Source organism: Taurulus bubalis (genome assembly GCF_910589615.1).
Source record: "Taurulus bubalis genome assembly, chromosome: 11".
Classification (NCBI taxonomy): Eukaryota; Metazoa; Chordata; class Actinopteri; order Perciformes; family Cottidae; genus Taurulus; species Taurulus bubalis.
Window position 1 is genome coordinate 17,751,098 of NC_136599.1, and position 17,574 is coordinate 17,768,671.

General features: G+C 43.7%; 2 protein-coding genes across 2 annotated transcripts in view; both read left to right on the top strand.

Moving 5' to 3' along the window:
• Positions 1-6,965, top strand: part of LOC306743256 (forkhead box protein J3-like) — a gene marked incomplete at both ends in the record, with an annotated part of 38,634 nt that extends 31,669 nt beyond the window's left edge. The window contains 5 exons of the mRNA XM_079225761.1: positions 1,534-1,818; positions 3,074-3,175; positions 4,654-4,926; positions 5,715-5,816; positions 6,847-6,965. Coding sequence (XP_079081887.1) covers positions 1,534-1,818; positions 3,074-3,175; positions 4,654-4,926; positions 5,715-5,816; positions 6,847-6,965 — 881 coding nt within the window. The remainder of the gene's footprint in view (positions 1-1,533; positions 1,819-3,073; positions 3,176-4,653; positions 4,927-5,714; positions 5,817-6,846) is intronic.
• A 3,187-nt stretch (positions 6,966-10,152) lies between these two features.
• On the top strand, positions 10,153-16,864 carry pdpn (podoplanin; the record flags this gene model as incomplete). The annotated part of the gene is made up of 3 exons (XM_079225830.1): positions 10,153-10,311; positions 16,006-16,416; positions 16,752-16,864. Exons 1-3 carry the CDS (start codon positions 10,248-10,250, stop codon positions 16,862-16,864), a joined length of 588 nt encoding a protein of 195 aa, XP_079081956.1. The 5' UTR covers positions 10,153-10,247.
• Between the last annotated feature and the right edge of the window lie 710 nt (positions 16,865-17,574).

Sequence of the window (17,574 nt, forward strand, 5' to 3'; positions counted from 1 at the left end):
CTGTTCATGCTCAAGAGACAATATTTAGTCCTGTAGAAGAGCAGAGTATTGATAATCCTAAAGATATCTATCCCTACCTGAAGGTCACTGTAGTTCTCAAACACGCTAGGAAAAGGAGCGGCTGAGTGGAGGGGTATTTGGTTTGTTGCAACCTGCTACACACGACTAGATGCCACTAAATCGTACACACCGTTCCTCTAAATAATAATAACATATAATAATAACATTGTACTACTGCCCAAAAGGTTGCTGCCTACTTTACAGTTACTGCAGCTTCCAGTATCCATGATGAAGTGTAAAGGAGATGCATTCAAATAACAGCCATTGACCAGCATTCTCTCGTCTGCTTTTCAGAAAATCTGCAACACATTCATAAGGAAGACAAGATGAGCCTGTGTGTGTGTGTCAGAGAAAGAGATTGGACCGAAATCATTAGAATGTTTAAGATTTAAAAAATAAAGAAATTTGACTGGAATTGAAACTTTTAAACTAGCAGTCACATGCTGTAATCTACGCCCAGTGATTATCTTAAATAGATGGTTAATATCTGAAAAGCCAAAACTCTCAAAACATTAGTAAGAAGAATTAAAAAAATGTTTTTGTCAATATACATTTTCTGTCAGTTTCATAAAGGACTTAATTATTTTACGAGCTGCCTGAACGTCAAAAATACTTAAAGAGATCACCTGGCCTCCTTCACTATCTCCCTTCACATTTATTTAAGCCCCAACCTCTGACAGATCATAAATATAGAGATGTTTTAATCCGTCCCCTGTCCATCTGTCTTTTCAGTGCTCAGAAGACATTTAACGAGAACGTAGCAGATTTGTATCCTGTTTTGTATCGTTGTAATGTGTGTGGTAGGAGCAAATAAACAATGTTCAGCATGCAGCCGCCGACAGTCCAACAACTGGAGAGAAACAAAACAAGTTTGTCTTTCAACTCCAACACACTCTTTCTCTTGTTTGGTCAATATATACCGGTGAGTTAGATGTGAGAATATATCTGTTCTACTCACTGTTTTCCCTTCTGTCTCTCTCGGCCCGCTGAGCAGTGAGAGGCTCACCATCTTCAGAGATAACCCAGACCATTAAATGGAAGGAAATGCCAAAAAGCATCTAAAAAATAACCCATAAACGGGAACACTACTGGCTGATGGTGATGGGTATGAGGAATATTCTGTTATGATTCATAGACACCAGGAAGTAAACCATAAAACACATACATTTAAGCGCTCCTCGGTACTGTGCCTCAGGTCACAAACTGCTTTGCCAAAAATTACCTTTTGAGTCGCAGGAAAGCAAGAGAGTCGTAAACAATGTGTAGCTGTTGACACTGAAACATACCTTTGTCAGATTAAAAGGAAAACATGAGATGGACAGCAGTTGAGGGTTGAATGTACATGTTCTGTATATTCCACAGATCAAAAGTATTTTCAGTCACACCAAGCCTCCATTTTATATTTTAGTTTTCTTTGTTTGTTGCCCTCAACTGTGATATTTAGTCTTTTTCTGTTTTGATCTTTTCCAGCAGGCTTGATGGGCATTACTGTTGATTCCAGCCAGCAGGCCCGGACCGCCTGCTCCTACCAGCACTCTCCTGGTGCGGGAAACGGCGGAGGCCACCACCACCAACACAACCACGGCGGGGCGTCGCACCACCCCCTCCACCCTCAGCAGCACCTCTCCCCTCACTCCACCCACAGCCAGCACCAGGCGCACGGTCAGCATGGCCAACACCAACAGCACCCTGCTCATTCCCAGCAGCACCCGTCTCTCTCCCACCAGAGTCACACTGGCCAAACCTGCCCCTCAACAGGTGAGAACAGAGCTGCAGTTTTTACGTTCTAAGGGTTTCATGTGCAGGCGTTGAACATTTCTGACTCTGGTGACACCTGCTGGTAGTGCACGAAAAAGACAAAAGACTCATTTGAAAGACGCTATAAACACAAAACATGTGAGACCCCGAGTTGTTGAACAATCCCCTAGGATACAGTTATAAAATATGTAATGTTGTGATTGAGAATTCCCATTGTTTCCATGAGTTATGGTAAATGGCGATGAGCCTTGACCGCTGCTATTGATATTCACATCATATTGCACAAAGTACTGAGCATATTGTACAGAGTATTAATACAAGCAGCTGAATGGGAGAACCGCTATCGTCAATCTCCTCAGTGTAATCACAACTTTTAAAGAGTCAACAAATCAGCATTCATAATGCCAATGCAGCTATTTCTATACTCTGCAAACCTTTTTACAGATTTTTGTGAAAGGAAGCTACAAAGTGTATGGTATAGTTTAGTGTCTCACAGATATTGATGCTGTTCAACAGCGAACAATTGTTCTTCGTCTCCTAACTCCCAAAGCCACATTGGTGTAAATACAATTTAACCTTAACCATCCGAATAGGCACAGACTCATTGCATTTATATTATATTCTTTCTTCTGTAAGGTCCCAGAGCATTTGATATTATGAGGCTGGGCTGATACAGACAGGCATCTCCAAAGCTTCACCGACACCGAGGCTTGTCCTGCTCATATTTCCAGTCTTTGTTTTTTCTTTTTCTTTTTTTCCCCCCTTGTGTATCTGCAACTCTGGCCAAAAAAGGTAATCTTCAGACAATTCATCTCAGTTAGTATTCCCCTTAACCAAGCAGAGGATGAGTGAAAGCAATCCCTCAGTCTTTGATCCACTGCATTCCGAATGTATTGTTGTTTAGCTTGTGCTGGTGAAGGCGGTGAAAAGCATCTTCCTCATTTCTTTCTACCAAAAGCAAACCTGTGGCTGCCATTTTTCAATGTGAAGTCACACCACCTTGTGGTGGACTGCAGAACTTGACTGAGACTTTTTAATCTGGATCACTTCAGATAATTTAAGGCTGCCACACTGATCAGACTGTTGCTGTTTATTTCTGTATTATGTATAATTGTAAAATGTAAAGATTTTGATGTCACCTTGGGCTCCGGTACACTTGTGATGTCCTCAATTTACAACGACTGGTGTGTGTGTGTGTGTGTGTGTGTGCGTGTGTGTGTGTGTGTGTGTGTGTGTGTGGGGGTCTCTCTCCCAGGCATGTCATCAGACTGGTACCCCAACCTGGACTGGCTGAAGGAGAGCTGCCGCATTGCTACCAGCTACAACTGGGCTGATGTAGACCTCTCCCCGTTTCAAGGTAACACACATCCTGTACACACACACACCAATAGTCTTGGTGCCATCAGTGTAAACAGCATCTGAAATGAGGAAGCTGTCTACTCCAGCCTGTTTTGACACAGTGAGGATGATGTATGGCATATTATGCCGATCAGTTACTTTGATTAAACCATTATGATTCCTCTCTGAGTTTTCATATACATTCGCCCTTGAGGCACAATATAATAACATCCAGTGTTGTAATAGTAGTGCACCTAATAAAAGTCATTATCCTGCATCTGAGAGGTTGCCCTCTCTGTTTCTCTCTGTCTCACACACACACACACACACACACACACACTGTCTCCCTCCCAGTTGTACGATGTGAATAATCCAATTAGGCCCCGGCTCAGTAACAGCCTCTTATCACGGTCAGCACACAAAGCCGGCAACATCCACACACGACGGATGGCAACGGCTGGTCTTACAACACACAGGCCCCGCTGCCTCTCTCTCTCTCTCTCTCTCTCTCTCTCTCTCTCTCTCTCTCTCTCTCTCTCTCTCTCTCTCTCCCTGTAGCGCTTGACCTCCCTCACACTGTCGTAATGCCATTCTTCGCCTCCAAAGAGCAGGGGCCGAGCCTCTCATCTCTGTTGATGCCGAGCACAATGGGAATTTGATATTGGAAAATATCAGGCAGCAGGTTGTGAATGGAAGCTTCGGTGTGTCTTTGTTTGAAGAAAAGAAGGTGTTGTCGGTTCAGGGTCTCGTTCTTCATCTCCAAATGTGAACAGGCATGTTGTCAAAGTGATGGTCTGTGCCTGTGATTCAGGTGGAACAAAAGTCACAGCGAATTCTTGGTGGGGTTTTTTATCTTGGATGTGACTTCACATTGACATATCATTTATTTTACTTTAGTTTGATGTTAATTACGTATAATTTTTGTTTAGAAGGTACTTGACATTTTTTTTCTGGAATAAGTCATTTATGGCTGAAGAATTGTTGTGTAAACGAGATGCAGTAACATCTGATTCCTCTTGAATCATAGACACTAGTCTATGATTCAAGAGGAATCAGATTTGTCCTCATTCATGAATCAGTTCTTACTTTATTAACATTTTGTCTCTTGTATACTCATATATATATTTTATTCATTATATATTAATAACCTTGTAAATCATAGAAACCCAGGATGCACTCAAATAACATTGTTTTATATTATAGATAAGAACCTGAAAAAAACAAATATGGAATAAAATGATGCAAAAGACATCTATCATTTTAGATTTAGTGCAACTGGGCAGCCATAGAAATGCCAACTTTTATTTAATTTAATATTTTACATTTACTGAGTGTGGTGTAGCTTGAGTGAACGGTTGTAAAAGACAGAAATCGCAGGTAAAGCTGTTTTACAGTAAAATTAAAGTTAGAAATTTAGATAATGACAAATCTAATCTTAAAGCTGTGAGAGAGGTGGAACATTCAGGTCAATCTTTGGCTCCTCTGTCTGACCGACAGGTCTGAAGGAGAGCATGCGGCAGGCTGAGCTCAACAACTGGTCGCTGGACGACGCCCAGATGGCCGACCTGTGTTCCTCCATTAACCAGTTCTTCGCGGCCACGGGGGTCATCCCCCCGCAGGGCGCCGCCCACCCACAACCTCAGGTCCCACACCCGACGCCACCTGGAGCACCGCAGCACCCGGCTCAGCCGCACGGGGCGATGCACCCAAAGGCCAGCCAGCACAATCAGCACGGGCAACACAACCAACACACCCAACACATCAGCACGGGTCAGTATACGGGGCACATACACACATTTGACTACAAGATAAAAAAGCTGTAATTTAAGAGTTGATAGATGAATAGATGGATGAATGGATGGATGGATAGCAGAGCAGAACATTCAATTTAAGAAAATGTAATAATAACGAAAATGCAAAGTATATACAGTGTATATAAAGTATATACAGTAAAATAGAAGTATATACAGTGACTAACTAAACGACAAAAGCGGTGCTAGGTTTATTGATGATTCGGTTGAAGGAGGATTTGGCCAGAGATGATTTATAATAAAGTCTTATTGCAGTTGGCAGGAACTTTCCCCTGTATCGGTCCTTGTGACAGCGGATCTCACTTGTTACTCCAGCAGGTGAATGTAATAAAGAAAATAAAAATACAATATTTCCCTCTACTTGAGAACGGTATTTTAAAAATGGCCCTAGTTACCGCCCACCTTTGACTGTCGGCATTCAGATTCTTGCAAGATTTCTGCACTTTCCTGCTGTGACGGGAGCTGAATTACAGTCGCTCCCCTCACTGTGCCATTGTTTTCATTATTCTAGATTTACAAGAGAATTGTGGATAATGGCAGCTGGAGTAAAGATATGGAGACGAGGAGACATTTCACCAGTGGGAATTCCAGCGCATTCTGTAGGATTTCTCAAGCTTAGCATAATATGGCAGTAAAACTGTGTGTGCAAGCGATGCACTCGTGTTCTACAGAGACGCATAGGCATGTGCAAAAGTGGGAATACTAATCTGACAGTTAGTCATTGCCCTTTTGTCTGTTCTCCCACAGGGAACATTTACATTGACTCGAGACAGAGCCTTTCCTCTCTGATGGGCCCACCAGGATACCCCCACATGCCTCCCATGAGCAACACGGCTCCCACCATGACAGGTGACTCCTCCATCGCTCTATTAGCAGGTCAGGAGGAGCAGGTGGAAGTGAAGAGTGTATGTGTGTGTGTGTATGCAGGTTTATATCCATGCAAGTGTGTCTGTGTTTGTCAATATCACAATGTAGACGGTACAACATCAGTATTTGATAGTAATAATATGACACCATCGAGTAAAACCAAGATGTAGTATCACACATCAGTGTTCATAAAAAGCAGAAAGGCTATAATTCTTTTTTTTATATTACGGTTGGTAGATTTCACCATATTTATTAATACATTTTAATCTGTGCATTGACGACAAACTATGAATATACAAGGGTGTCACAGACTGGCTCAGAGAACCAACAAAGTAACAGGTACAATTAAAGGGTTACTCCAGCAATTTAGTATTTCATTGATTCTTAGTCTCCAGTATGGGTCAATCTGCAAAGAAAACTGGATTTCAGTTTCAAACGTTTTCTTTTCTGCAAAAGCCCCAGCTGAGAACGGCTCAAAAAATGCTTCTGGAGATACAAATATTTATAGCATGCATAATGCAACACATATAACCACGTCACACACTTAAGTAACGCATATTATCATACAGTAGAATCAACATCTTTCTGACAGTCTTTATGAGTTTTATGAGCCTCATCTTTTATTGCATTGGATTAAAAGTTGTCCATGCCATTTTGTCCACTCTCTATATTTATTTTGAAAATATAATTACAACATTGTGTAATTAAATTCAGTAAGATTTTATGCTAAATTACATGCATCTCCATGATAGAATAGTCATTTGTTTGTAGGTGGATGAAGATTTAAGGTGTGGTGGATTGTTTACAAGCATTTCTGAGGTTTTGGACTTTTCCACTCATTGCTGCTGCTGATGCCTGTGACATGACTGCCTGCCAGAGGATTTTCTATTCAAAATCACCCCACTCCCAAATATATAACACAGATATATGATGCAGAAGTGGCGCTGAAATGTCATTAAGTCTGCAACAGTATCTTCTCGTCTTTAGGCTTCTTCTTTCCCTCCATGTTCAGGTCATCTCAGCCAGCTGAGCCAGCAGCAGCACAGGCTGCCTCTGGGACACTTCCAGGTGAGACGCATGCTCGCCGCAGACGACATCCAGGACGACTTTGACTGGGACTCCATCGTCTAAACTTAGCCGTAGGTGAAGACTGATTGACTGGAGATGAGAGAGAGAGAGACATGTGATGACAGGTGAGGTATGGAACTAGCCGACAACCTTTCACCTGTGTGAAAAAAAACAGAAGACAATCCAACGGGAAATGAACCGAAAGTAATTTTTCTGATCTTGCTGGAATTTTTTCCGCCCCCTGTTAAAAGTGGACATTGAGTCTAAAGACAATCGTTCAAAACAATGAGACTGACACGGGATTGGACCAAGCCGAGATGAAACCACACATCGTCCAAAGCAAAACTGAAGTCTGAAGCTCTCTGAATTGTCTCATGTTGTGTCCCCCAGTGCCAACAGGGTTACAAGTCGCCAAAGTGTTGTCCAATCGTCTGTGAATTATTTTTGTTTCCCTAAATTTGTTTCCTGCTCAAACTTGTGTGCCATGTCTGCAAAGTCTCAGCGCCCGTGCCTGAAATGAATAGAGACTTTTGTCTTTTTCCAAACTCCCTGCAGAAGATCATCTCTCACAAACATTCAACAAACTATTTCATCCTTTCCTCCTCGTAACGCCTCTTTGTTCACTTTAATACTGGGCATCTGTGTGGCTCTTTACAGCTACAGTTAGAAGGATGATTTATGAAGAAGAAAGAAATGATTGTGCAGCTGTTCAACTTGAATCAGTGGTTGTTGAGTGAAGCACCATCTGCTGGTTAAAACAGGCATCATTATAGCTTCCTTTGCCCAAAAGAGTTCTATGCACCACAATCGTCTTTTTCTTCATGTTTGTTCTGTCACATTGGAAACCAAGTCTACACTTTTATTTTAAGTGTCATCATTGTGCGTGGGTGTATATGTGTGTGTGTGGAACAGTCCATGGTGCCATGTTCTCAGGGTGTTTACATTCATATACCACGTCAGGCCAACACAAAGACATTCACATCTCTGTCCATGAGGTTACTGTGTGTTGTTCGGTGCCATCACTTCTAGAGCTCACAACGAGCCTTTTGGTGACTGTGGTCAAAAAGTTTAAAATCTTCATTTGTCAGCTTATAAGCTAATTGATAGAAAATACTGTGGAATAGGCTTTTCAGTTGCTCAAACAACAAACACTAGTTCAAATGAAAATGAGATGCTGGCTGGACTTGGACTTGTCAATAACGATAAAATGTAATTCAGTGTTTCAAGGTTTTATAATGTTGGGAAAGTGCATATCAATTATGACCAGGCAGAGAAGGTCGGCCATGATTTCAAGATGCCTCATTTAGGAGACAACGAGCAGTTTTTGCACAACACCAAACTTGATAGCATCTAGTGAACCGAAATAAAAGAAAACCGTGAACATTATATTTCTTTGTTTCAAAATACATAAAAAATAAAAATTAAAAAATTGATCAGCAAAGGAGAAAAACCTAAACAAAAGTTTAAAATGCTCAACTTTTCTTACTGTGATGTTTAATTTTTTCTGTGTGTACAAGTGTGGATAGTCTTCTCGGATTTCATTTAGCATACAGCTCCGTACAGCTCAAAAAATATACATGAGAAATAAAAAGTAATTTGTTTGTATTACGTGGGTACAAAGTGAAATTTGTGACCTTAAAGTGCTCTTTCTTTTGGAAGATCTCAGTGATTGTTCGAATGGTCTAAACTAGGTCTCATAGTAAAAAAGAAAGAAAAAAAAACACTTTATTCTTGCCATTAAATGCTGTATTACAGTGACCAGCATATATATCTTGTATGTTTGTGTGTTGTTGTCCATGTAAATAACAGTATGTTACTCCTATGTTTGCCCTTGAAAAACACAGACTGAAAAAAGAAAACAGCAAATGGAGAGAAAGTATTTTGTTATCTGTCCTTCAGGAGACACAGTATGTACATATCTTCAGTATATTGTAAATAAGTTATAAAAAAAATGGCATCGGCGTTTTGTGTGTTATAAATAATCTGTGTATGGCAGTTTAACAGTTACAATCTGTTTCAGTGTTTATTAAAATGTCATCAACCATTTTTACTGCGCGAACCTCACATCTGCTGTCGTTATTTAATCAGTTGTCGGCGTGTTTGAATTAACGGATGATGGACAAGTTGCTCCAGTGGTAGACTTATCTCTAAATCGAACGTGTTGCCTTTGTAAAAATGAGAATCAGATATTTCAGGTAAAACAAAACTGAAAGAACAGAGCAAGCCTGAGTTTTGTGCTGCTTTGACCCTCGCAGCGTGTTGTCCAACAGGTGTCAGCCTAGTGCCAAGCAACAGTTTGTTTGCCCTCCATCGCATGTAAACGCAGCGGACCACCCATGTTTGCCTGTGTGAAAGTCACACGATGTCCTAACTATATTTACGGCTCCTTTTCACTGGGGAAACCTGCTTAAAAAGCAGCTCTCTTGTTTCCGTCTGTCAACAACAGATGTACGCTTGCTACTTTTCTTTGTGAGAACAAGGTTGATGGTTTAAAGATCAATACATATGCTAGGTTCAATCACTGTTTTCTTTTTAACAGTTAGATACAGTGAAAGATGCTGATGGGTAACACGTATTGAAGCTTTGTTCTCTCTCTTTCTCTCTCTCTCTCGGCTCTTAAAGCTCTGTTTACATGTAGCTCCATTCATTCAGAAAGCATTTTGAGGGCCAGTTGCTTTGCCTTTCAAATCGTACGAGTCAGACAATTAAAGCTTGAAGTGCTGGTGTTGTCTTGAGGAATAAGTCAACGGTGTATTTACTGGTATTTCCAAGTGTGTTTGCATTTGTGCGGGTGTGCGTGATGTTGCAGGGTTTGCAAACGGGGGGTTGGCTGTGCACCAAGAGGAGAGCACGTCTTACACGGGGCTGGACCACGAGGGCTGAAACCACCTTATTGCCCCAATCCGGACTCCCTCCTCCCAACCCAACCTGCTCCTTGCTCCTCAACCCGCCCAGCCCACCACCAGTACCAGCACCCCTCCTCCACTCAGCTCAGTCACTCACACACTCTCTTTGCTCTCTCCTGCTGTGTGCCAGTCCCTCTCTCCCCTTTCACTTCCTCAAAGTGGCCACAGCTCCTCTCTTTTCTCTTGTCCTCTCTACATCCCTCCAGCACTCTTTTTATCCCAGCTCTACAAGTTAAACGGATCTCAGGCTGTTGCTACTCTCCCAAACTCCCCCTGAAGACTTTATTTTCACCTCCTTTTTTTTCCTGCGGTCCTTCACCTTCCCCTCCGGAGAGGCTGGTTGGTGTGTGTCTGGCGTGTGCGAGGGCTCTGCTGTTGTGCTCTTTGCCCCGAGGGAGTCCCCAAAGGTTGTGACTGGAGGAGAAAAGTGTTCACCACAATGAATGTTCAGCTGATGCTCCTGTTGGCCCTGGCTGGCCCTTTCTGTGCCTTCACACATGCAAGTAAGTGAACTCTGCGCTATCACTGTCCTGCTGTTAGCACACTGTGTCCCCTCACTCCCTCTGCCTCCATGTGCCCACCCCACACACTCTTTGTCTGTTGTAATCCCTGTTGACTGAACAATAACACTCTGCAAGCTGGTTTCAGAAGGTAAAATAAACCCAATTTTGATTTGTGTATTCATTAACTAATTAATGAGGTTACAAAGTGCAACTGATTTTCAATACTTTAAATATTCTTTTTATATTTTTACTGGTAAATCCTCGCTTGAAATTGCTTCTGACAACTGCCGCCTTTTCTAATGTTCCACTTGAGCCGATGATATCCCTGATGGAAAAGCAAAACTTTGGTCAAGGGTGTTAGTTTATCAATGTGAAAGTCTGTGTGGATTTTAACATTTTAACTCCCTCACTTTCTATCTCCTTTTCACACTATTCTTGAGCTCTGGAGTAAAAGTTTGATTTGCAGACACCAAAGGGAAATGTGATGTAATAGCAGAAGCTCTGCTGCCTCGTGTCTGTAAATTCTTGGCACTGGCAAAGAGAAGAAAGGAATATCCTTTGGATGGCTCCCAAAACGGTGCTCACACACATTGAGGGAGGGATGGGGGCTGTAAACTGTAACGTACACCGTACACATTTATCTGAAAGCTTATCCTCTGTCGCCTTACATTTTACTCCCCCTCCCCACCCCTTATGTAAGTTTTCCCTATCTTCCTCTCTTTCTGCTTCCTTCCTTTGCCTTGACCAGCAGTGTTTGGCCAGGGGAAGCAGCAGGCACGGGGGTGTGGCTGAGGCCTAAGGGAGCTGTAGGGCAGGGCTGGTTTGCGTGAGTGTATTAATAGAGAAAGAGTCTATATTTAAGAGGGTCATATGGATGGGAGACGAGAAGAGAGAACACCCGGTACGCGATGAGCTTTAAGAGGCGCCCCACCCTCTTTTACCCGCATGTTGTTAGACCATGCGGCACGCCACCCCTTGGCATTTACCCATCTTTGGTGGGGTATCAAACTTTACCACTTAACCCCCCCAGCCCACCCCCCTCTCTCCTACTTCTCCACCGTCTCTTAACAGTCCTCCGCCCCCCTCCAACTCTCTGCCCCTTTCCCCTGTTGAGCTTGATGAGCCTGGACCTCGGGGGACAGGGTTGGTGTCGGCAGCAGGGGAGCAGAGAGGTGCTGGGTCTATTTTTAAACAACAACCTTTACCGGTAGGAGACGTCGTGTCTGCCCCATTTCCAACGGAGGTTTGCTCTGGAAAAAATAAGTCCTTAAACTTTCAGAATGATGCTTTGCTCAGCCTTCTCAGTCTTCCAAAGAAAAGAGAAACAAAGAAAATAGCTCATTTCACTGCTATGCTTCACAAATGGGGGGCTTTTAACTCCCTCACGCCTACTCACTTAACTAGCAAACCCCATGCATCCTGTAAAATCCTCCACCTCCTCCCTCACGTTGCTGCCCCCCCCCCCCCCCTGCCCCTCCGGTCTCCTTAATGAGTTTTGTCTGCCTCTCTGGGCCTATGACGTCCATGTCACATCTGGCTGCTGAAGGGAGAGGTCAATGCCCTTTGTCCGTGCCCACTTCAAGAAATGACTAAAATGTTGCGCTCATACTCCAAATATGATGGTAAAGAGGGACCATGAGGAAAGGAGCACTTCTAATTTTGGGAAAAAAAAATGCTCTGTCATACTTCCAAAACTTTCCGCAAGGAGAAAGAAACATCTGTTTATGGAAAGGAGTCTGAGGCGGTTTTAGCCAGGACCAAGCCCAAGCCTAGTGACTGTAGCAGTATGGCCCAGATCTCCCTGTAGAGAGAGTTTTTTGTGTTTGTCTCCTCTGTGAGTACTGACACAAATGTCTCATACCTCTAGCACCTACGTGTGCAGCAGGGTGAGACATGGTGCAGGACAAAGTAGGGGAAGAAATAAAGCTGCTGACTAAGGAACACTTACACAATTGGGTGGCTGTTTTATGATGTGGGAGTTGAACCTTAAGGTTAACAAAATTTGATTTTGGACGCCTTCACAGCTCACGAGGTAGAGCTTGTGCCATCGAGGCCGAGTCCTGACCGCAATGGCGTGAGTTTTAGTCCGTCCCAGGCTCTATGCTGCACGTCATCGCCTCACTCCCCCTGCCTTTCCTGTCTATCTCTCTCACTATCAAATGAAGCAGAAATGCCCAAAACATCATCTTAAAAAGAAGAAGATACTTCTTAATTGAATTGTAGGTCTGCGGTGTTTAGTTTAGTTTTAAAGTAGAGAAGAGAGTTGGCAGGATTTTTGATGCCACAACATGATCTTTTCATTTTGTCATTTCTCAGTGGTTGCATTTAATGTCATCCCGGCCCGGATTCATTACATTTTAGGTATTTAATCAGACCTGTTAGGGCCTAAGATTAAAGGCCCACTTGATCTCGCTCTGGACCAGTCTCTGCCCCTGGCGATAGAGTCCAGATGGGACCGGCTGCATGTTGTCCAATCTAATGTTGTCCAATCTAAGTTGGACCAGGAGGGGAAAAACAAAATCAGTTCCTGTACGAGTGCGGGGCTCATTGTGTTGTGTGTGTGTGATAAGACTGGCTGAGAATATTCCACTCCAGCCTGTCTCCTGCTTTAAAATCCCCAGTGTGTAGTGCATGGCACACCCCAGTATCTCCACAGCTGACTCCTACTGGTTGAGCAGTGGAGGTTATGCTGTGCGGCATCTCGTCAAAATGTGTTGAGATGGGAAGGGCGCCTATCTCTCACATTTTCCCTCCTCCAGTGCAGAGAAAACATTCTTGAGCTCCAAAGGTGGACACACTCCCTCACACCGTCTGCACGGACCCTTCCCCTCCCACACAGGACTGTGAATTAGAAGCTCTCTCTCACACACACACACACACACACACACACACACACACACACACGAGGAGGGGCTCAGTGACAGCTGATTGTGATCGTAATGGATGGAAGCTGTTACTCCCTCGTATAGCGTTGTGTCCCTCCCTCACTCTTTTCACTCTCTCTGCAGGTTTTATGTATGCCTGGCAAGAGTGAAGCCCCACATGGGTGCCGCCACAGCTTCTCGCTGTGTTTGCGTAAAACTTCTCTTACTTTTAACTCTTTTTACCTGCCTGCCTTTTACACTCCACCTCTCCATCCCTCCCTGTATATCTACTTCCCATCCATAAACCTTAGTTAAGGGACATTTTTTTATTCTTCACAATCACTCCATTGTTATTTTAATTGCTTTCTTAAAGAAAGTGTCATCACCAGTTGTTTTCTACTTACTCCGTATTAACTTTTTCACTATGAGTGAGAAATGTAAAGTGAGAAAGTCATTTTAAATAATCAGCCCTTTAAGGTGCAGTCAGCGTCATAGGTTTACACACACACACACACACACACACACACACACACTCATTTGGAACTCACTGGCACTTTTACGCTTGTTAAGTGTTGATGATTTCAGGCCCTTTCATGCTTTACATGGAAATGGTTGTGAGAGAGTGGCCAGAATGATGTCATCGTGGGTAAAATCCCCCAAGTGCACCACCAACCATTTGAAATAATAAAGACAACGCCACAGTTACGTAAACGCTCTCAGTCTAGGATTGAAAGAAAGAAAAATACATTTAAACTGCTTTTGCTAACGGGTACATGGCTCTGAGTTTCCTCGCAATGTTCCATTAAGTTCTGAGCTTTTAAAGAGTTTACATGGTGCCCACGTATCTGAGACATCTTTGACTGGTTGACGCAGACTCAAACCCCCCATTGGTTGAAGTCCTCACCAGCTTCAAGGGTCCTGTTCTGATTCTGATCCTGTGCTCCGACCCCCCCGATGTTTAACAGAGGGTCACTTACTAACCACTACACACATCTCACTGAGCAGAGACGGGCCATGTTCACACTGAAATCGGGCATCAGAGGGGAGTCCGGGTTGTTCCCTCAGAAGCTCCCCTCCACCCTACTGCTTTCCCTTCTGCCCTCCCTTTCTTTCCCTCCAGGGATTCAGCCTTCTCAAAGGTTTCAGCTGCAACAAACCTATCCTTAGGGAGTGGCCGGGTCATAAACATGAGGACGGGCGAGAAGTTAAAAGGAAAGCGAGGAGAGGGGACTGTTACTCACGAAGCAGCTGTATTAACCCAGGGTAGTCGGCACAGTGGGAGGAAATACTACTCAGAGCTAATTGTGGGAACTGGACACATAATGAAGCAATTGTTAGGAGGAGGAGGCGATTATCCAGTGTATTGCCATACTTTGTGAAGCGCAGACCATTTTATCATCGCTTACAGGCTTTCCAAATAAACAGTCTGAGTTGTCTCTTGAAAAAAGAAAAAACCTTCAGTACTCCACCGTGGGCACACATATTTTGTTATATTTATCCCGCCTGTTGCTCATGAACATGCTAGCCGACGCAGAACTAGGAATAACTGCACCGGTTGTTGGACCATTCAGGGTTATTTTTACCCCTGTAAAGTATTCTCTATTATTTCAAGTATTTAGAACAATTGGAGAAAACTGAGATGGAGGGAGGATGATGTCAGACGCTAAGATTAGAAGACTCTCAGGTCTCTACAGTAAGAGTGTTTTTAGGGTGAAGTAGTTTTTTAAGGGAAAGAAGAAGCGATTTTCAGGCCAACATCATGTCAGTGGAAAGTTAACTGTAGACCGTAATTTTGGTGCCACACTGAAATCCACCTCCTTAATTTTGAAGCAGTGCTGTCCAGGCAAAGCTTTCAGTTGTGGCTGCGAGGATGTTGAACGTGGGGTTATTGGAGGGAAATGATTAGGTTGAGCCCTGGCTGCTTCACAGTCCAGACCTTGATGAAAGACGCAAGGATAAATGCATGTCTTTTGGCAGATGGTAAATACAAAATGGGAGCCTCCATTTTACTGCAAGCGCTGAAAGTCTTTTGAGCTCTGACAAAAACTGGATTTTACATGGTTATCCTTCAAAATCGTTACTCAAGATTGATATTATACAATAATTCCATGTATCTTTTTTTTTTATTCAAAGAGAAAAACAAGATCTATATAAATGCTTTCAAAATATATGACATTTCCTCAAGGTGTCCGTCCGCCATTTCATCAAACCTGCCTCAGTCATCCTGAAACTGCAAATCTACCACTTTGTGGTGTCTCTCTCGATCAGGTGTTGTACCAGCAACCCCAACCCTCACATGTTAAGAGGCTGAGGATTAACAAGAGGCAGCTCACTCCACAGGAAATGAGGCAGAGGATGTGGCATGCCAGCACGCAAATGCAGAAAGAACCTTAAAGACAGGATGGAGGAGGAGGAGGAAGGGGATGTGCATTTGATGAAGTCACGGGGTGCGAGGTCAAGCTGTCACGGTGCTGGTGATGGGAGAAGTGTTACGAAAGAGTGTGAGAAAGAGTAAAGGTCATGTCATCGTTATGTCAGGGAGGAATCTAAACCGTCTTGTCCATTTTGACCTTTTTTGCACCCATCCTGACACGCATGGGGCCTTTTCTATGTCAGTCGCCAGTCTTGACGTAATGTAACCGGCAGACCAATGTATCAGCACGCTGTACTGGGTCACTCTGACAAGGGGCATCCAATATTCTAATGTATTGTTCCTTTTATATAATCACACTTTTCAAATAATGTCAAATATATATAAATGAGCACAGCAACGGATCGTATTCTCACACGTATACCTGCATGTGAACCCATCTGTGACCTCTCTCCCCAGGCCCCACAGAGATCCCTGAAGAACTTAATACTGCGAACGACGAGGCTGTAGCACACATCGTACCGGAAGTCACAGAGGCCCCCAAAGAGGACCTTACTATTATCACCGGTCCTCCTGCAACCGAACCAGCGGCGGCCCCAGAAGAAGTCGCAACAGAAGAAGCCGCAACAGAAGTAGTCGCCGCAACAGAAGTTGTCACAGAGGCGGCGCCTCCTGCCATTACAGTCAACACTGAAGAGGCCGTGGTTGAAACGGAAGCCGCTGCTACTGAGGCACCAGAACCCATTATCACTGACCCTCCTGTAGTGGAGACCGCAGAACCCACTGAGACAGCAAAGGTTGAGGTCCAACCCACGGGAGCTGCCAAGGCAGAGACAGGAGAAGATGTGGTCGTTGAAGACGACACAGAGGGTGAGTGTTAGTGGTGTTGTGGTGGTCAGTTTGAAGCCAGGTGTTATTATTGATCATACAACAGACGCCTAATGTGGAGGGGAGTGTGTTTGGCAGTTGCAGTCACATGCAGGCCTTAAATCTCTCCAAATCTTCCATCTTTCGCTCGCGTGTCATTCTGTGTTAATTAGAGGTTATTAATCTACTCTTAGACAGAAAGATGACATTTGATTAATTCTTAGTGGGAAAATATCTCATCAAACTCTCACTGGTCTACATATAACATTAAAACTAGTCATCTCAAAATCCAACTGAAGTCTGAAAAATGTGATGACTCCTGTCTTTCCGTCCCGCAGAGGGCCTGAGTTCTGGCCAGGTAGTCGGCATCGTGATCGGCGCTCTGTTGGCAGTGGTCATCGTCATCGCTGTGGTGATTGCTGTGGTGAGGAGGATGGGAAAATACTCGTAAGTACCTCATCTCTAATGGTGGTTACACACACAGCTTGAATCCATGTGAATGCAGGCAGTTATACTGATGTTGTGCAGTGAGTCATCACTTCTGGCGTCCTCTAAATATGGAGCGAAAGAAAACAACATGAGCTTTTTTTTTCATCACCGACACGTCCTGTGATGAAGCAACGCAGGCAGTGGTTTAACGGGTCCTGGGCCGAGGGTTGCTCTGTGTGATAAGGTGACCTGGCAGGCTCAACACAAGCTGCGTAGCATTTCAACCATAGTTGGTCTCTGCCGTTCAACACATATTTGAACGTCAACCTTGCGCCGTGAGAGTGACCCCTTCCCTCTGAAAGTACTGCCTGTCTTGCTAATGATGAATATTTCTTTTGTCACAGGTCTGCCAAGAACAAAAAACCTGCAAAAAAAGACAGCGCTATGGTTTCTGTAAATTTCTCTATTTGATTCCTTCAGCTAATCACTTTAACCCCTTCAAGCCCACAATGGTCCTAATTCACAGATGTGTAACAGATGTCTTTTCCCCCCAAATGAACACAGACAAAGTGTGATGCTTGTTGCTGCTTCTGCTGACACACAGTCCCATGGCCTTTATGAGGAAAATTGGGCCTTCCTGGTGACAAGCGGCTGCATTTGGCCTTGAAATTAGCTTGTTTGCTGACTCTGTGTCTGTCTATGGAGCCGGCACTCATCAAGCAGGCTGTTTTC